Genomic DNA, 21,384 nt, shown 5'->3' on the forward strand with positions numbered 1-21,384 from the left:
CTTAATACTATGACCATCAAGTGCGGTTTTTCAGTTTCCTCCATATGCTGCCTAAGAAACAGATGTGCCTATGCATAATCTCATTTAGGCAGACTGAACTTGAACTAGCAAACAGAGTGGGGCAAAAGTAGGTTTACAGTTGTGAGGCCACGAAAGACTATTCTTGTGTTATTTATTGATGGTATTATTTTCCATACGAACAACTGTAAACTACTTTTGCCCCACCCTGTACATAAGTCACTTACGCAAAACACATTTTATTGAATCCTTTACATGCAGTTTTAATTTCTTTATACACGTTAAAAAAATTTAAGCTTTTAAACTTGATAGCTCATTTCCTCAACAAGCTAGAACTTAACAAAAACAGAAACCAGCCCCCAGGTTGTCAGATTGTTCTTTATATGGACATTATCTATGTATTATTAAGTAAATAAACTTAATGTATAAGAACATGAACATTAAAGCCATAACTCAAAATATTTAGCATAAATTAATTTCAATGAAAGTGCTCCCAAACACTTATGTAATGCCCATTAAATGTCCAAATTGTGATTTGCCATCTACATAAAAAAGTAAAGAGGCTAGCTAGCCCTGGCCAGTGTGGCTCAGTAGCTGAGCATCGACCAGAAGGTCATGGTTCGATTCGGTTGGATTCCCAATCAGGACATACGTCCAGGTTGCAGGCTCCATCCCTAGTTGGGGGCTGGGGGGGGGGGAGGGGGGCGGTGGCACGCGGGCAAGGAGGGGTGCAGGAGGCAGCCAATCAATGATTCTCTCCCATCATTGATGTTTCTCTCTTTCCCTCTCCCTGCCTCTCTGAAATCAATGAAAATATATTTAAAAAAAAGGAAAGAAGCTACCCTGGCTGGCATGGCTCAGTGGTTAGAACTTTGGCCCATGAAAAAAAGGGTCTCAGGTTTGATTCTCGTGCAGGTCCAATCCCCTACCCCACTCCGAGTTGAGTGCAAGAGGCAACCAACTGATGAGTTTCTCTCACATCGACGTTTTTCACTCTCTCTCTCCCCCCCACTTCCTCCCTCCCTCCCACTTTCTCTAAAAGTCAATGGAAAAATACCCTTGGGTGAGGATTAACAACAACAAAAATATAAAGAGGCTAACTGATTATTTAGTTTGTTGTATTTCAGCTCTGCATTCAATATAGAAAAAGATTATTTACCCCCTCCTTTCATCATTACTAAACAAACAGGTTACACAACAAGCAAAATTATTTCTACTGAACTGACATATTTATCTTACCTGCTACCCTCATGTTTGGTTTTTCAGTCTTTGGCACTTTTCATTAAATAAGCTCCTAAAAGCAAAAGAAAAGGCAAACAGCATTAGGTCTAGAAGGAACACGCCACCTCAGGCTGAGTTTGGAGTGTATTTATGAAACCAGGTGTCATGACATTTCCAAGGTTCTACCAATACTGGCATCTCATGGGAAGCCTGTCCCTGGGTCCGTCCCTCCGGCTGGACCACACCGCCACTGTGAGAGTCACGTCTCCCCTGTGGCGCGCCCGCTCCCCCCGAACGAGCACGAGGGGAAACCCGCCATCAAGTTGGTGAAGAGAAGACAGCGCCTTACTCCTCTCAGTGAGTCTGCTTCCATGAGGAGCTCTGGATCTTTAGCTCAAACTTTCAGTTTGGAGTTGAGGTCCCAAGAGGTCCAGATGCTTCTCCAGTGATGGAACGAATTAACTGCAGAATGGGAGAGGATTTGGGTCTGCTGCCCCCCACTCCAGGGCTCACTCCACTGTGTGATGCCACTTACAACAAAGGCTTCTTATTTTAATATCAGGGTTCTCTTCCTCGTCATGTTTTCAATTTAAGTTTATAAAAGAACATCCTCAGAAGTAGAGAATTACAATTTTAAATATTCCAGCAATTATTATTAATAGTGTATATTATCCATCAATGAAGAAATTACCCTTTGGTATTTTTTTTAATACATTTTATTGATTTTTTACAGAGAGAAAGGGAGAGGGAAAGGGAGTTAGAAACATCGATGAGAGAGAAACATTGATCAGCTGCCTCCTGCACACTCCCTACTGGGTATGTGCCCGCAACCAAGGTACATGCCCTTGACCGGAATCGAACCTGGGACCCTTGAGTCCGCAGGCCGATGCTCTATCCACCGAACCAAACCCTTTGGTATTCTTAATAACAAGAAAGAGTTCTGGGGGTAAAAAAATCTTTGTATATATATTTCCCTCCTAAGAAATAATTCAAGATAGGAAAAATTTTTTTAAGCAAATGGAAAAGCAAGTACATGAGTTTGGACAGGAAATTTTAAAAAGCAAATGGAAAAAAACCAAATGACTGAGATCAACAGGAAATTCATGCCCAAGTTTAGCTGGACAGCTACTGCAGCCTACTCAGTCTATTGTACAGGAAAGGAATTCATAAGAAAGTTTTGATTAATGAATCACATTAATAAAAAATACATCTTTACTATCGCTTCTCAGCCTTTTGGCTAAGATCAAGTGTAAAAATACATCTTTATTTTAGACTGTATTTTCATACTGATGCTTTGATGATGAAGTCTGACCTTAATAATACATAGATTCCGCTTCAAATAAAAGCAATGTCCGGCCCCTGGAGGGCAGGGAAAGGAAGTGAGACACCAGTTTCTCTGTTCACCCAGGAGTACGTGAGCGAGCGTCCAAGGGGTCAATGCCACATGCGAACCCTTTCTCCTGCCCTAGCTGCCCTGTTCTAAGAAAACGTCAGCACTTGAACTAATGCTGAATTGAGCATTGATTTATTTTCCTTTGTCAGTTACCTGAACACCTTCTACATAATAGGAAAAGTCACTTAAATTTAAGTGGACTCTAATGGACAAATTAGACTGACAAACAAAATAGATCCAGAGACATGGAAGCATGGATCAGACGGACATATCTCAGAGGGAAGGGCAGGGGGAGAGATTAACCAAAGTACTTATATGCCTGTAGGTATAACCCATGGACACAGATTATAGTGTGGGGAAGGCCTGGCGGCGGGGTGGGGGGAGAGGGGAGGGGGTGTCAATGAGGAAAAAAGGCGACATCTGTAATACTTTCAACAATAAAGATAATTTTTTTAAAAAAGTCAATGTTCTATATCTATTTAAACAAACTACTTAGCCACAGGCTTGGATAATACCAAAAGGAAAGAAGAGATTCTGAAGTATCCACAAACCATCCCATAAAAGCAGGGGGAAAAAACAACACTTGGCTTTTCACATGAAAACCCCAAGTGGTTACAAATCCTCTCTGGACTTCTAGGAAAAATGGATACTGTTTCACAGGCCTTTCCTCCCAGCTAATGCGCCAAAGTAACGTCACTCTTATCTGAGTGTGGGCCTAGGAAGATTTCTCTGAAAGTGATGAGCAGTTGGGCAAATACACTTGCTGTTCTTCTTCCTGTTTCCATTACCTGCTAGGGGGCCACCCCTGTAAAGTGAAAGTCACTGCCTCCTACACCCGCTGTCTCTTTGCACTGCCTAGCAGGCCTGCTTCCAACCTGATCACTAGTAAGACTGCAGTTATAAGCAGCTACAATTGTCTTGATGAATTCATTAAAGTTCTCAGAGAAGAACGCTTGGTAAAGTCTCAAAATTAAAATCTTATCAAATGTCAGTCATAACACATTTTTAATTAGTTTGCTTAAGAAGCAAATTGGGCCCGGCCAGCGGTTGAGAGTCGACCTATGAACCAGGAGGTCACAGTTCGATTCCCGATGCACATGCCCAGGTCGTGGGCTCAATCCCTAGTGTAGGGAGTGCAAGAAGCAGCCAATCAATGATTCGCTCTCATCATTGGTATTTTTCTCTCTCTCTCTCTCCCTCTCCCTCTCTGAATCAATAAAAATATATTTTTTATAAAAAGAAGCAAATTATGTAAGAGTGAAAATCAGCATAAGGAAAGATTATTGAATATATCTAAGAGCGAATCAAGGAGCAATTGTTTACGATGTGTTAATTCAAACTTTTGTTCCTAACTTGTCTTCTAAAGAGGACATTTCAAAAACAAGGAAAATCATGCCCAGGCCGGGTAGTTCAGTTGGTTAGATCATTGTTCCCATCCATCAAGGCACATACAAGCCAATGAACGCATAATTAAGTGGAACAACAAATCAGTTTCTCTCTCTCTCAAATAAATAAATTAAAATAAATACAAAATAAAAAGTAAGTCAATACAAGGAAATTCATTACACATAATTATCTTGGAGGCAAGGGCCGGGGGGGCGGGGCAGCAAAAACTTAATGGGATCTTGTATAAACCTGAGGCTGAACCTCCAACAACCAGGTAGGAATCGAACAAGTCCAGAGAAAATGAACACCAGGTTAAGAAGCCTCTGCTAGGAACTCAAATCTCTTTAATCCAGAAGCTACAGGTAAAATAATTTATAATTTTTCGTGTACGCCCATTAAAATGTAGAGACATAGAAATTAGGCCCATTTATCGCAACTAGAATATTGATGGTAGGGAACAATATTTTTAGGATAGATTACAGCAAAAACACCAAAAGCAACACTGACAGCACATTTGTGAAATACACATAGGCCAACACAACAAGGTTTTGAGTGTTTTAGATAAACGGCTGAACCAAGTCCTGGTGCTCACATGTAAAGTGCACAGTCACCTGAGGGCCACTGGAAGGAGGGTCACCGTGACCCTGGGCAGGGAGACGCTGTTCCGGATAAACACTGAGAACTCGGCCCAGCCCTAGCCTGGAGAGAGGCTAAATTGGGGCTCAAAATGACATCCTGGATTGCTTTGAATGTCTTACAATTTAAACACTTCCTTTAGCCTAATTATCTACTTTCGTCTAATTTAGGGAAGTTTTGTGAAAATCGGGCCTGAAAAAGCAGGTATCGTCCTAGAATCAATCCACTTCAGGAAAAACAGATAAATACCCAGGTCAAGCGATACTTTCATTCTTCCTTTGAGAAATGGACTCCTGCTACGTCATGTGAATTACAAGGACACCAGTCTACATAAATAAGCCATAAAAATAATCATTTACCAGGAGGGGAAGGCCTTGGCAGTTAACATAGACCAGGTAGCATAATGCGTTCGGCAGAGTGGCTCATACACGTTCTTATTTTATGTAATCTTTTCAATAGCTCTCTAGTGTAGTGGCTATTAGGACGGCATTACAGATGAAGTCAAGGGATTTGTCAAAGGTCGTATGAAGGGTAAGGAGCTAATACTGCAAACAAATCCACTTCCCTTTCACCCCAGCAGCTCACTGAGATAGTCTAACATAAGAGCTTGTTGACAAAATTCCATGCCAATCAACCTTGCTTTTGCAAACTGCTCTGGGAACTGCCAGTCTCTGCTGCCAGCAACCACCTCAGAGACCTGACAAAATGACTAAGCACCGTGCATTAGGACCTTCCTCAAAGACAGGAAGAACAGAAAGTGAGGCACACAAACACATCCATTGATGTATTTGATATTTTTGCTGTTGTTAATCCTCACCTGAGGATATTTTTCCACTGATTTTTTAGAGAGAGTGGAAGGAGGGAAGGGGAGAGAGAGTGAAACATCGATGTGAGAGGCACATCAACTGATTGCCTCCCTCACCTGCCAGGACCAGGACCAGAGATGCAAATTAAAACTACAGCCCGGCCAGCCTGGCTCAGGGTTGAGTGTCAACCTATGAACCAGGAGGTCATGGTTCACTTCCCCATCAGGGCACATGCCTGGGTTGCAGGCTCGATTCTACCACTGGTAGGGGGCATGCAGGAGGCAGCCAATCAATGATTCTCTCTCATCACTGATGTTTCTATCTCTTTCTCCCTCCCTTCCTCTCTGAAGTTAATAAAAATATTTTTTAAATTAAAAATACCATCAAGTAACACCTCACACCTGCCAGAATGGCTACCATCAATAAATCAACAAACAGCAAGTGCTGGCGAGGATGTTGGGAAAGGGAACCCTAATATAGTGCTGGTGGGAATGCAGAGTGGTGCAGCCACTGTGGAAAACAGTATGGGGTTTCCTCAAAAAACTAAAAATAGAACTGCCATTTGATCCCACTTCAGGGAATATATCCTAAGAATCCCGAAAAACCAATCAGAAAGAATATATGCACCCCTATGTTCACAGCAGAGCTATTTACAACAGCTAAGACGGAAACAGCCCAAGTTCCCATCAGTAGATGAGTGTATAAAAAAGCGGTGGTATATTTACACTATGGAATACTATGTAGCTGTAAAAAAAAAAAAAAAAAGAAGAAGAAGAAGAAGGATCTCTTATCCTTGGAGACAGCATGGATGTACATGAAGATTATGCTAAGAGAAATAAGCCAGTCAGAGAAAGACAAATATTACATGATCTCACTCATATGTGGAATCTAATGAACAACATAAACTGACAAACAAAATAGATCCAGAGACATGGAAGCATGGATCAGACTGACATATCTCTGAGAGAAGGGAGGTGAGGGGGGAGAAAAGATTAACCAAAGAACTTATATGCATAGCCCATGGACACAGACAATAGTGCGGTGAAGGCCTGGGGTTGGGTGGGAGTTGGGCGGACCGGGGTTAATGGGGGGAGAATGGATGACACCTATAATGCCATCAACAATAAAAATAAATTTTTAAAAAGCATATACTCCATGAGAAACAATATAATGAATCTTCTTCAAAAAAAGAAGGAAAAACAATCTTCCCTTCCCAACATGAAGCTGTCCTTCCACAGCAAAGATGGGAACACATGTAGGTTCTGGAACATTTTCCAAAACAATCACAGGGGCTATTGTTTTTAAAAAGGCTAAAAATTAATCTTACTGTATCTCATTTCATTAACTGTAAAATTAAGTTGGAGAGGAGAAACTGACACTATTTTCTTTATGTAGGTTGGAAAAACTGATCATTTTTGTGATGGGCTTAAAAAGGAGGGAGAGGTGTAACTTGTATATCTGTTTAAAATTCCAAATATTTATCTTGTAAAAAGCCTTTTCTTAAATTAAAAAGAAATGTTATCATTCTAGCAGGTGCAGACTGCTGCTCAGTATCCTGTCTTCCTCAGATGCTACCATACAAACAGCCTGCCAGCCTGGGTAAGTTTTGAAATTACAGAATGAAGAGGGGTGAGAAGGTTTGAAAGGATCTCAGCATTTAACTCAGTACAATATCTGAGTTGGTTTCAATATTATATTTCGATTGAATAAAATTTGGTGTTATTAACACTAAATGCTTAACAGAAAAAATCCAATTACTAACTTGAGAAAGTATTTGAATTCTATTAGGAGAAATTCTAAATCCTACAAAAGGGATCTCTTAAAAATCTACCATTTTAACACACATATGTCATACACCTTTGAAAAGTATATATGGCCTGATGACAATTAAAGGGGAAAATTTAAAAGGACTACCTATAGAAAAATGCACCAAGTTTTTAAATGACCAAACTAACCTTACATTTTGACTAGAAGAAGGAAAAAGGCAAAAAATACAGTGGCTTGGGGTTGGTTTTTTTTGTTGTTGTTTTTTTCTTAAACTTGGGAATGGGAAGAAGAATTCTATGTGAATTCTATAATGCCAAGAATAACCAACTTTTTTAAAAAAATCACTGAGGAAAATACAAATGTATCTACTCCTTCTGCAAAGACAACTTCACAGACTAAAACCTTTTAGTTAAAGTCTCAACAGAACCAATACATAAAGAGTTTAGAATAAAATGTTAATGTTCTATTGAAAGCCTTGTAAAGAGAGGGATATGGGGGAGCTATGCCTGGATTTTTCAGTCATCTGAACTGTTATCATACATACGCCTTTCCTTATTTTCTGAACAGCATCATACTGAAATTATATTTTTTAAAAGGATGAATGTCTAGATGTGCCTAAGAGACAGAAATAGGATTAAAAGTACACAATGGAAAATCACAAATGAGCCCCAAAGTGGTTTTAACCCCACTTCCGGCCCAAACCCCATACACCCACAATGCTAACCAATGAATAATATGAAAGCTACTGGGGTTGTACTGGGTGGACTTTAGCTTTTTTCCACCGTCTACCATAAATTGCCGTGTGTGTTGCTTGCTGTTGAGTGGGCTGACTCCTGGCCACCCTATGAATGAGTGATGCCCACAACGTCGTGTCCGAACAGCCCTGCTCAGCTCCTGTAGACTCATGCCCATGGCTTCTTCCGTGGTCAGCCGCTCTCCTACTTGGCCTTGCTCCTTCCCTGCTGCCTTCTGTTTCTCCCAGCATTCATGTCTATTCCGAATGCCCCTGCCTTCTCAGAAGCAGCACAGCTTCAGTTTTGTCATTTTTGCCCCCAGGGTTGTTTCAGCCTTCATCTACTTACTCCTGGACCCACCTGTCTTTCTGGTGCCCCAGGGTATCCACAGAACTCTCTTCCAACATAACATTTCAACATTGTTTTTTCCTATCAGCCTTTTCATTGTCCAACTTCCAAATCCATACATAGTCGTTGAGAAAACAAGGGTGTGGGTGATCTTAGCTATGCTTTTTTTTTTGGGGGGGGGGGGGGAGTGAGGAGGAGGGGGCTCTCCTGGCAGTTAATGGAGAAAGTAACACTTCCTGCCGAAGCCGGTTTGGCTCAGCGGATAGAGCGTCGGCCTGGGGACTGGAAGGTCCCAGGTTCGATTCCGGTCAAGGGCATGTACCTGGGTTGCGGGCACATCCCCAGTGGGAGATGTGCAGGAGGCAGCTGATCGATGTTTCTAACTCTCTATCTCTCTCCCTTCCTCTCTGTAAAAAATCAATAAAATATATTTAAAAAAAAAAAAAAGAAAGAAAGTAACACTTCCTAAAGCCTCCATCTGATCTACACTGAGTGGCCAGATGATTCTGACCACCCCATCAGTACTTCATTGACACTTCCAAAAATACTGAATACTGAAAACTTCCTAAGCTAATACTCTCAAGGTTTTATTATTATTATTATTATTATTATTATTTGCATAACTAATTCACTTCATTGTACTGATGGGGTGGTCATAATAATCTGGCCACTCAGTGTATAGCAGCTAGATAAAATGCCATCCTTTTAAGGATAAAAAATGATCCAATATAACTGCAATTCCAACTTGTACCTCTAGTAAAAAACCGGTTGGCGAAGGTGCCCTGCTTAGACCAACTCTGCCCCACTGTCTCAGTGGAGAGAGAGGTAAAACTTGCACAGCCACAAGCTCTTCTAAAAGAAAGGGTTGAGCTGAGTCAGATGCTGGGCAGAAAAATCACCAGGTCCTGGGGCAGGCAGCCTGTGCCACCAGCGGCAGCCAGGGGAGAGGACAGTCCGCCGTCGGTCTGGGAGCTGAGGGGGCTCTTTGATGCAACAGTTTGGGGGAGAAAGGTGTAAGGCAAGCTGAAGGAACGTACATTGGCGGAGATAAAGGGGTGAGAGAAGGGAAGGCAGAGCTAGTTCTGGGAGGGGTGCAGAGTCCCTGAAGAGGTGTTTGCTCTTTAGGATTGGGTGTGGGCAACAGTAAGGGAAGATCACGTGTGAGCAGGACACAGAGGCGCCTGGGGGCCTGTGGTGCCTGGGGGGGCGGGGGTGGGGGGTGGCGCCTGGCGGTGGGCCAGTGGACTATTCCCTCTAGATAACCCAGAAAGAGCCCCCGGGAGTTCATTCGGTGTCCACACACACCAGGAATGGTCTCCCCTTGCTTCTGCCCTGCAGTCAGTTATTAAGCACTCAGTTCTTGTTGAAGTCAAACCCAACAGACCGGTCACACACACACGACATTCTGGGAGCAGAAGTATTTCCGCATGGGTCATCTCAACATGAAGATTCCCACAGGCCTGCCCCTTCAGCATGCCTTAGCTGAAAGAGGCCTGAAGTTCTTGCTTCTTCACGCGGGAGATAACAGATTTCTGAAATATTTCCGTTGATCAACAAGCACTTACTTCCAATGATTAAGAACTAACCGGGGAGAAACTAAGATGGCGGCATAGATAAACACCGGGAAATAGTCGCCTCCCACAACAATTGAAAATTAGCCCAAAGGACGGAGCAAACATCGTCCAAAACAACAGGAAGGCTGGCTGAGTGTAATTTCTACAACTAGAAGAAAAGAAAAGCACGCTGAGAGCCAGAGGAGCTGCGGAGGCTGAGTGCAGAGGTACGCGGCGGCTCGCGCGCGGAAAGGGGGTGGCACCTGAGGACGCGGCTGTCTTTTTGAATCACAAGCTCCAGATTGCTCTGATCTCCGGTTCCGGGAAGTCTCTGGGGACCCAGGTCTCATACGGGGAGAGGCTGCTCTCTCAGGTGGCAGCGGGCGAACTTGGGGGCGGATTTCCCTCGGAGGTGCTTGCAGCCATTGCCGGGACACTGAGACGCGCGACTCCGGGCGCGGAGAATCAGCCATAGCTTCTTTCTCCGGCCTTTTGCCTCCCTGAGACCCCGCCCCACCCGGGCTGCGGCAGAGGCTTTTGCATGTGAATGCCCCAGAACTTTGCAACCTGATAATTACCTAACTGCAGCCAGGCCAGCCAGACCCGGAACTTCCAAGAGAAGGCCCAAGGCCCCGCAGCGGCTTGCATTGCTTCACAGCTGAGCCTCTTCGTAGTTCCTGCTGTGTGGCCTCAGGCAGGGGCTGAATTAGAACCTCCTTAGATCCAGGAGCCACTGTACCCAGTGGTCAGAGGGGGACCATTCTCCCACTTCAGACACAGCTGCTTCCCACAGCCAATTGGCCTGGAGGTCAATTCCTCCCAGTGATCCTACAACAAGCGAGGCACCAAGAGTGCACCAAGAGTGTCCACCCCAGGTAACTGGGGAGGCTGAGCCACTGGGCCCTACAGGACACCTGGCACGCAGGCCACTCTATCAACACAGGGAAGCAGCCAAAATGCGGAGACAAAGAAACAGGTCACAATTGGCAGAAACGGAGGAGGACAGACGACTGGATATAGAGTTCAAGGCCACGTTTATAAGGTTTGTCAAGAATTTTATGGAAACCGCCGATAAATTTAATGAATCCCTCAAGGAGTATGGTGAGACCATGGAGGTCATGAAAAAGGACCAATTAGAAATTATGCATACACTGACTGAAATAAAGAATACTTTACAGAGCTCCAACAGCAGACAAGAGGATCCCAAGAATCAAGTCAAAGATTTGAAATGCAAAGAAACAAAAAAATACCCAACCGAAAAAGAAAAAAGAAAAGAGATTCAAAAAATATGAAGATAGTGTAAGGAACCTCTGGGACAACTTCAAGCGTACCAACATCAGAATTATAGGGGTACCAGAAGGAGAGAGAGGGCAAGATATTGAAAACCTTTTTGAAGAAATAATGACAGAAAACTTCCCCCACCTGGTGAAAGAAATGGACTTACAAGTCCAGGAAGCGCAGAGAACCCCAAACAAAAGGAATCCAAAGAGGACCACACCAAGACACATCATAATTAAAATGCCAAGAGCAAAAGATAAAGAGAGAATCTTAAAAGCAGCAAGAGAAAGACAGTCAGTTACCTACAAGGGAGTACCCATCCGACTGTCAGCTGATTTCTCAACAGAAACCATGCAGGCCAGAAGAGAGTGGCAAGAAATATTCAAAGAGATGAATAGCAAGAACCTGCAACCAAGATTACTTTATCCAGCAAAGCTATCATTCAGAATGGAAGGTCAGATAAAGAGCTTCACAGATAAGAATAAGCTAAAGGAGTTCATCACCACCAAACCAGCATTATATGAAAAGCTGAAAGGTATTCTTTAAGAAGAGGAAGAAGAAAAAGGAACTCTTACCATTTGCCACAGCATCGATGGAACTGGAGAGCGGATAAATACCACAAGATCTCACTTATTTGTGGAATATAATGAACAACATAAACTGATGAACAAGGACTGATCCAGAGACGGAGAGGCATTGATAGGACTGTCGGGCCTTGGAGGGAAGGTAGGGGAGGGTGGGGGCAAGGGGGAAGGATCAACCAAAGGACTTATATGCAAGCATATAGGCCTAACCAATGGACACGGACAACGGGGGGGTGAGGGGGTAAGCGGGGAGAGGGGGGGTAGAGGGTACACATATGTAATATCTTAATCAATAAAAAATATTTAAAAAAAAAAAAAAAAAAAGAACTAACCGGGCACATGCTCTGCTACCCTCCCAAGTCTAATACACAGCGAAGCACCTTTTTCCTGATGAAGATATTTTCCCAGACGAAGCCAAGGAAGGAAGCACCATGAGCCGGTGGGTTTGTGCTTCACTCAAGTTTCATTAGTGCACAGACCTGTTCTCACCCAGGGATATTCTCTCCCTCAATACCCAAGAGGCCCAGAATGGCAGCCAGGGCTCAGGTTCGCTCTGACAAATGTTTGGTGCCTAACCCTGATTATTTGCACTATATCCTAAACTACTCGTGAGAGGGACGGTAGGCGGCTGGTATATGTGCTTATAAACAGCTCGCTGCCCTTAATGAGGGTTGGGGGGCGATAAAGATGATTAAATGGGCAAGCCACACCCAATGTCAAAGTGACATTCAGTAAATGTTTCAGGGGACTGTAATTACAAATGGAAATCACTAAAGTATAAAGAAGCTAGAAATAATGCTCCCGAACTGAGCCATCAACCATCAAAGGAAAATCATACGGGCCAAACTGGAGTGCAGCACAGCCTAGAACACAGCTAAACTGTATTTTAAAACAGTCATCGGTACAATCGTCATGACAAATGTCAAGTAAGGACACCTTATATTAAAGTTTATTATAACATATATTTTACATAGTAAAAGGTCGGAAGAAATGCTGCATAATTATGTTACTTCATAGTTTCTACGCTTTCTAATAACCTCTTATCATAGCAAAGAGGGGCCTGTGGCTCACTCTATTTTGCTGATTCTAAAGTGCACACTACTTCCCTTATGTAACATGTCTTAACTCAGGATTAGGCTCACCACATTTTTTTCTTGGTAGTATATCAAATAATGGTATACCTTACGAACACCTTAGATTTAATGAAACATGGTATCTGGTTTTTTGAAGCCCTAACTGCAATGTCACCCACAGCATGGACTCCAAAATTACCCGTGGGCTTTTTAAAATGCAAATTCCTCAGGCCAGAATCCCTAGGAATAAGGACTAAAACTCTCCGGCAATAAAGTCCAAAGGTAAAACTCATATGACAAGAATTTTCCTTCTCTCCTTTACAATGAATGGAGATCAGCCTGACTGTGGCTCAGGTCCTCTGTGGGGGGGAGGGGGAAGGCGGCAGTAAGTAACGCTGGAGAACATGCTGAAGAACAGAGCAGGGGAAACTCCTGTCTGCAGTGGTTACGACAGCGTTAGATAAACATCACCCAGATGAGAGACAGACAGAGACAGAGAAATTTACATACATAACTATCTTCCTCCCAGACAGCTATTTTACATTCTATCAGATGAGAAGTTACAGGTTCCTACTGTGACTAGATGTTTAAGAACTCCCCTACATATCCGCCGCACTTGACTGCCTTTATAATCTGCAGAACTGCAATGAAAACGTAATTCTGTCAGTCAGACCTCCCATGTGAACAAATACAGGAGCAGAGTGATTCTGATGCCGTTGTAATTAACTGGTTATCAATAACAGGAAAGGAGCGAGGGAAAGGCCAAACATGGGCATTCATTTGTGCAGCTTTGCCAGGAAGCTGCAAAGCCACCGGTCTGTTTCCCACAGATCCCCGAGGGAAGGGACTGGACGGGGAAAGAATAGACACATGCCCAGTAAAGACTGGGTGACATAGGGAAGGTACTTGTCTGTCAGTCACACCTGGGAACAGGTCATTGGCCAGAGTAGGCATGGCCATTGCAAGGGATGGAAGATTCGAGACGCTTAAACTCCTAAACAAAGGAATTTGCTCTCTGGCCTCCTGGTTCTCATTCCTGGCTTTCCGGGCACTTATGCCCCTGCATTTCGTCAGCATGTCCCACAGCCATGTGGATGCCACACACAATGGGCTAATGGACTACAACTAGCCTAATGCCAAACCGAACCCAGCGGCACCATGGGAAGGAAACTTTGGCCACTGGCTTTACTTCCAGCTCTGCTGAACTCCCAGCTGCACCTCCTCCGGGACTGGACTAAGGGAAATGGGCCTTTGGAAACCCAATGACGTAATCCCACACAAAGAAAGCTTTCTACCACATGTCATCCTCCCCTGGGGGCCTCTGGAAATGCTTATTCCAGTGGTACCCCAAGAACCCCACGCCCATTAGCAAAGGAGAAAGGCCATACATGCATTTCTCTGATCACAGTTCCATCTGCCCAAGGGTCCTGAATAGCTCATCAATTCTAAAAAACAAACAAAAAACTCCAAACAACGCAAGTTAGCAGCCATTTGCCAAAAAGAGAAGAAAATGGGTAAGAAGCTTCTAGTGTAAAATTTTCTGAAGCAATTTAATAATTCACTTTTACCCATCACAGTCCCTTCAAAACACATTTAAAGATCACTTACTGCATCTGATGGCATCGACTGGGAGTAAAATACACCTGATACCACAATACCACCTTTATGAACCTTACAGAATTTAGGATGAAAATCCAGGAACTAACTCTTTGCTGGAGATGTCCGTATAATGTTTTCTCACTGGCACACAAAAACTCACCAGGTTTTTATCAATGGATGAATGACTACACAAAATGCAGTCTGTATCCATAGTGGAATGTTATTCAGTGATAGGAAGGAATGAAGTCCTAATATATGCCACCCCATGGATGAACCCGTAAAATATTATAGTAAATGAAATAAGCCAGAGATGCAAATGACCACATAGTTTATGACTCGATTTACATGAACTATCCAGAACAGGTAAATCCATAAAGACAGAAGGCAGGGCTCGCCAAGGGTTGGAGGAGGAAGGGCGTGGCGCATACTGCTTAATGGACATGAGGTTTCCTTTTGGGGTGAAGAAGATATTTTAGAACTAAGCAGAAGTAATGATCGCACAACTCTGTGAGTGTACTAAACGCCCCTGAAGTGTACACTTTAAAATGGCAAATGCTGTTATATGAATTGAATTTTAAAAGGAAATTGAAAAAGAAAACACTCACCAGAGTAAAAGAAGAATAATTATAAGCAGCAGATGAAAAAGTTAGATTAGAAATAAGGAAAATGTAATAGAAGAACCATTTCAAGCAAGAACACTGATGGAGCAGCTGTGGAAACTCAGAGGTACTGGGCCACTTCATTTCCTCCTCTGAAATATCAGTGGACTATATTTTAGGAACTGAATAAAAATCATAAAACCTTTTAAAGTTTCAAGACCTTGGGAATCGTGTCCAATCTCTCCAATCAGATTAAGAGAGCAAGGCAATGCATATTAAATAAATTGGTCAATGCCATTCACAAAGTAACGAAATGCAGGACTATAGTGTAAAATCCAGATTATCTGATTCCAAAGACAGAATCCTTTAGGACTAAGTTCAAGAGGCATTTTTGCTATTATATTATGCTCTGAGCTAGATGGATTTTTGTGAGACCTAAGACCAAAATATTTTGCTTCTTGGGTCTTGCCCCTTTCAACTTTAGGAAATGGTATAAAATAGGAAAAAAAGAGACTGACTTACTGCCTCAGAGAAAGTAAAGTAGCTTTGTGAGGGACCAGGCTGTCTTACTCATAGCCTCCAGGATACCTGTAACTACTGGCGCATAGTAGGAACACTCACATTTTGAAATGAACACAAGTTTTTAAAATCCTGAGACGCACCATTTAAGACCTAAAATATGTGGTCCTCAACAGTGAACACTTATGGTCCTCAACAGTGAACACTACTCTTTTTTCGCCACTTAACAGTCTCTTAGCTCTTTGACCCTCCCTCCAATTGCCTTTTCCTTTTTAATGTAGCTTCATTAATTATGGAAATATTAACTAGTTAGCAATGCTTAAGGTAGCAATCCATATTGAAATTCTGTAATAAAACATCCATTAAGTTTATTTTGAAAGTCGCTTTAACTCAGTGGTACTCATTAATTTAACTCCCTTTTAAACAGAAGTCCCTACATTGGGGACTTTGGGGGAACGTGGCGTGTCCCCTTTTTTAAAAAGCTTACATGGAGACAGATGATTACTAGAATTAGTGGGGTGATCACACTGTTAGTTATAAAAATGTCATGTCATTATATTGTACATCTAAAACTAATATATATCCAATATAAGATTGTATACTTTAAAAAGTCAAAGGTTCCATTTGTAGGTGGTTCTGAAAGGTCCTCGGGTTGAGAATCACTGCATTAAACTTTTTTATTTTTAAACATTTATTGACTTTTAGAGAGAGGTGAATGATGGGGAGAGAGAAACATCCATTTGTTGTTCCACCTATGTATGTACGCATTCATTGTTTGTTTGTTTTTTAATCCTCATCTGAGGATATTTTTCCATTGATTTTTAGAGAGAGTGGAAAAGAGAGAGAAATATCAATGCGAGAGAAACACATCGATTGGCTGCCTCCTACACAAATCTGACCAGGGCCCAAGCCGAGGAGGAGCCTGCAACCAAGGTATGTGCTCTTGGCCAGAACTGAACCCGGGACCGTTCGGTCTGCAGGCTGACGCTCTATCCACTGAGCCAAATTGGCTAGGGCCATTGGTTGATTTTTGTATGTACCCTGACCAGAGATATCAAACCCATAACCATGGCCTATCTGGACGACGCTCTAACCAACTGAGCAACGCGGCCAGCTCTGTACTTTTTTTATTTCTTATTACCAATAAATGCTAGTTTTTAATGTGATAAGAAAGCATGACACAAGATTTGTGAAACAAAGCTTCTAATACCTGTATAAAATTGGGGGGGGGGGGTGATGACTTAAGAGACTGGACAGCCTTTAAAAGAGGTACAGTGAATGGTATGCCCAACGCCGGACACTGACTCGGCTAATTTCGTGTTGAATGGCATGTTATTAACTTTTATTTTCTAAGTTAAATGGAGATCGCTTGGTATCCTGCAATACCCCGTGTGAATAGTCATGTGCCACTTAATGATGGAAGCATGTTCCGAGAAATGCGTCATTAGACAATTCTGTCCTTGGGTGAACACCGTAGAGCACACTTACACAAAACTGGATGGTCTGGCCGGCCTACTACACACCTGGGCTATGTGGTATGACCTCTGCCCTCGGCTACAGGCTATCGCACAAAACAGCAACTCAAGCACAAGCGAAAATGATGCGATCAAGAGATGCAGTGAACATGAGATGTATGAGGTTGCTGCAGGTGTAGTATGGCATACTGCTTTACAGCAAACTTTTCAATAAAAGACTACACTCTAAAATGATTAAAAGCATAGGATAGTGAATACACAGACCAGTCACATAATTGTTTCTTATAATTAGCAAGTATGATTTACTGAATATGCATACAGTTGACCCTTGAACAACACTGGTTTGAACTGTCAGGGTCCTCTCCTATGCAGATTTTTTTTTCCAAGAAATACAGTCGGCCCTTCACCTGTGGGTATTCAGCTCAGTGTGGACTGACACTGTATTTGATCCACAGCTGGGACTCCGCAGCTGGGAACCTGCGTTGGAAGCCCACAGCTGTCAATCTGCAGTGGGTGGAATCCACAGATGGGAAAGCTGACTGCGTAAAGCTGACTGCGTACACCTGGATTTCCTGGAATCGAGGCCTCCAGGCCCAGCTGTTCAAGGGTCAACTGTACCTGCTTTTATACCACTGGCAGCACAGGTCTGCTTACACCAGCACCACCTCAGACAGGTGAGTCATGCCCTGTACTACGTCACTAGGTGATAGGAATTTTTGTTTCCTTAGTCCTCACCAAGGATATTTTTTCCATTGATTTTTTTTTTTTTTTTAGAGGGAGTGGAAGGGAGAGTTGGAGGGGCAAGAAAGAGGGGGGAAAAAAAGATACATGGATTGGTTGCCTCCTGCTCCCACCCCAAAGGGGTGGAGATGGAACCTCTGCATTGAACCTGCAACCCAGGTCCGTGCCCTTGACCCCAATCCAGCCGGCCACACTTTGGTGCAGGCCAACCCTGCCTCGCACGGGCCCTCGCTCTAACCACTGAACGCACTGGCCAGGACGGGCCAGGGCATTTTTCACCTCCATCATCCTCTTCTGAGACATAGGTCTGTGGTTGACTGAAGCACATGAATGTAATAGTCATGTTTCCCAAAACTTGGAAACAGGATATTACTGATCCCCGAGGTGGTCAAGGGTCCACGGGGTACGGGATCCACTGTTAGCATCAACCCCCAGGGAGTTCGTATTTTCTTTGTAAAATTGGGAATGACAGATAAAAGGGCCTAGTCTTTGGGTCCTAAGAAACAAATGTGCCTAAGAAACCAACTGGGCACAATACCTAGTAAGCAATCTCAGTGTATCTGGTTTCATTGTATCCTTGTGTCTTTATTAAATAAAAAGAAACAAAGACAAGCTTCTGTCTGTTAGACGTGGTTATACAAAAAAAAAAACAAAAAAAAAAACAATCAAAGGCAGATGAAACCACACACACACACACACACACACCCCACAGCAGGATATCTCAGTACCAACCCGTCACTCCATCCCTGTGTCATTTAGGTCTGGGCTCACTCGTCCCCACGCGCGGCAGGAACCGTGAGGCTGGGTAACAAGTTGGGGTAAAAGGAAAAGAAGGAGCAGCAGATTCATCAGTGACGCCCCACACCAATGGGCTGGGAAGTTGCAAAAATAAAAGTACCCCCCGTGCCAGGGCCACTGAAACTTCCCTGCAAGTGAGCTGCGCGGGCCTCCGGAGCGCCGGGCGACTGCAACTCCACCTGGACGCTCAGCCCACAATTCCGACCCGGGCCGGCCCCCGCCACCCCCTGCTCCCCGCACCCCGCGCCCAGTGCGCGCCCAGGGCCAGCCCAGCGCCCAGCGCCCAGCGCAGCGCCCACCGGTGCCAAGGGCGGCGCCGCCCCCTCCGCGGAGCCCGGCGGGACGCCCGGAGGGGGAGACCGCGCGGGGCAGAGGCCGGGCCGCCCAGCCGCACCCCGGCGCCCGGTCCCGCGCTGGCCCTCCCCGCCGCGGCCGCCCGGCCGGCAGTCGCGGGGTGCGGAGGATGCAGGCGGAGCTGCGCGCCCCGCGCCCCGACCCTCCCGCCACGCTCCCCGCCCCGGGCCGCGGCCCCGTGGCCCCGCCGCGTCTCACCGGCCTCCCGCCCGCCTCTCCGCCGAGCGCGCCGCCCTCCGGCCTCCCCGCGGTCAGTCCTGCCGGGGCCGCCGGGAGCAGCCGCCGCCGCCTCCCGCGCGCCGCTCCGCCGGCTCCCGAGCGCCTCCGGCCGCCACGCACCCGCCAGTGGCCGGGAGGAAGCCAGCTCGCCGCCGGGCCTCCTCCCCCGCTTCCCCGCCGCCGCCAATGGGTCCCCGCCGCCGGGAGCCGCGCCCGCCCCCTGGCGGTGGAGGACCGAGCGGCGCGGCGGCCGCGCGGAGGGAGGGGTCTGCGGTGGGTCCGGTGCCCGCGGCCACGTTGGAGCCTCGGCGGCGCCCGGGGCCCCGCCCCCCAGCGGAGGGGGAGGGGCGGGAGGAGGGGGGAGGGGGGAGGAGAGGAAGGGGGTGGGGAGAAGATAGGGGAAGGGGCGGGCTGTGTCCAGTTCCCTTGAGCCCTTAAAAGCTAGGTCACCTGTCCTGAAAATACCACCTGGCCGCAGGACTAGAACTCAGGTGACCTTACATATGTCACCCAAGGAGAAAGTAGTGTGTGTTTTGCACGTTATTTTGTTTATAAATTATTTAACAATGCAACAGAACTGTTTTTCTCCTCTACACACATTCCTCCCACATAACTAGGGAATGAATCTATCCAAACCCCACCGTTCAAAACCTGACCTGAGCGTACAACATTATCTCGTGATTCATATCCACAGTGCAGAAAAATTAATAACTATTAACTGCCATTGTTAACTATTATTAAGTAAAATATCAAGATAGTACCTGGCTGTAGGAATTACGTGGCATTAAGGAAATAATAGGGTTTGACTATAGTAAGGACTCCACCAAGTCTTAGATTTTCCCCCAGAAATATAAAACGCAGAAGCTAAAGAACAGCGATGCGCCCTGGAGTTCCTGTGCCATGGAGGGGAAGGAAGCAAGGAGTGCATTCTGAGAGCCTTCCCTGTGCCAGACGCTTTGCTGGACATTTGGGGGTGTGTTTCCATTCAATGGTCACAACCCACCCGAAGTAGATAGTATTTGTGTAAGGTTTTAACAAATCAAATAGCTAAGACTCCAGAACTGAGTTTAAATAACTTGCTCACAAATACAGGGTAGTAAGTTGTGAAGTTGGAATTCCAGCCTAGCTCCACCCATCTCTAAACAAGGCACTTCGTTTCTTACCAAAAACACACATCTACTGTACACGTGCCTCCCCTAGACCCCATGTCCCAGTGAAGGAATGGATGAAGCCTCTTGAGTAGGCAGGGTCAGGCCATATTTGTGAGAGCTTTTTGCTCCATAACTGATGTGGCCTCTGAAAATGACATGTGCCTTATTCTTACAGCACCACACTTGAAACGATTCCTGGGCTGAAAATGGGTTCAATATCCTAATTTGCCAATGACCATAATATATAGCTTAGAACTCTTCAGTTAGGTTAATGATAGTGGGTCACAACACGTTGTTGTTGATTCACTGAAATAGAAAAAAAAAAAGGCAGAGATCATAGCACAAGTTGAGGATAAGCATTGTTTCATGAAGCATTTATAAGTATTAGGTGTGTGTGGGGGGGGGGCGGGTGTCTGGGTTACAATGTAAATGATGTTTCTTAATATGGAGTGCAATGTTTAAAAGTTGGTAAATCACGTCTTTAGAACACCTGTTAATCACACAAATTGTTTCACCTACCTTTTAACTTGGCAAGAAGTGGGGGAGGCAGCGAAAGGAGTCAGGATTAGTGATTAAATTGAATAACACCACATCTCTTCGCAGCTCCAGGAGGTTTGGCTCAAACATGTACTGCTTTGTTACATAATAGAGCATGGTAAGTTACGTTTTAAAACCAATATTTATTGTATGCTTACCGTGTGCCAGTCTCTTCTCTAAGCACTTTACATATATTGACTCATTTAATCTCGCAATAATTCTGTAAGTACAGAGGGAGAAAGCGTGCGACTGAAGGGGAAGTTGCCCAAGGTGTTACTGCTAGTCCCTGGTGGAGCCAAGACTCAAACCCACATGCCCAGCCTCAAAGCCCACTCCCTGTGTATATTTGAAAAGAAAATCCATTCTGTCTTCAATGAGTGCAGAGTTTTATATGAAACGATAATTTATACTGCATTATTTCCCATTGAAGGATTCTCTGATATTGTTAAATATAAAACTTGATGAACAGCCTCAGAATTTTCCTTGGACCCATTCTCAGGCAGAATTTTCCATTTGGCATCAGATTTCTGTCTATCTAGATTGTCTGCAAATATGATCACCAACAATTCCTCCCACTCCTGTGAACTCGTGCCAC

General features: G+C 44.5%; 1 protein-coding gene across 1 annotated transcript in view; it reads right to left on the reverse strand.

Moving 5' to 3' along the window:
• The window catches only part of FAM3C (FAM3 metabolism regulating signaling molecule C), a 58,846-nt gene extending 39,655 nt beyond the window's left edge, over positions 1-19,191 (reverse strand). The window contains exons 1-2 of the mRNA XM_081102804.1: positions 19,081-19,191; positions 1,258-1,312 (exon numbers count right to left, since the gene is read on the reverse strand). Coding sequence (XP_080958930.1) covers positions 1,258-1,270 — 13 coding nt within the window. The 5' untranslated portion in view covers positions 1,271-1,312; positions 19,081-19,191. The remainder of the gene's footprint in view (positions 1-1,257; positions 1,313-19,080) is intronic.
• Between the last annotated feature and the right edge of the window lie 2,193 nt (positions 19,192-21,384).

This window comes from Myotis nattereri (genome assembly GCF_964212035.1).
Source record: "Myotis nattereri genome assembly, chromosome: 11".
NCBI classification, from domain to species: Eukaryota; Metazoa; Chordata; class Mammalia; order Chiroptera; family Vespertilionidae; genus Myotis; species Myotis nattereri.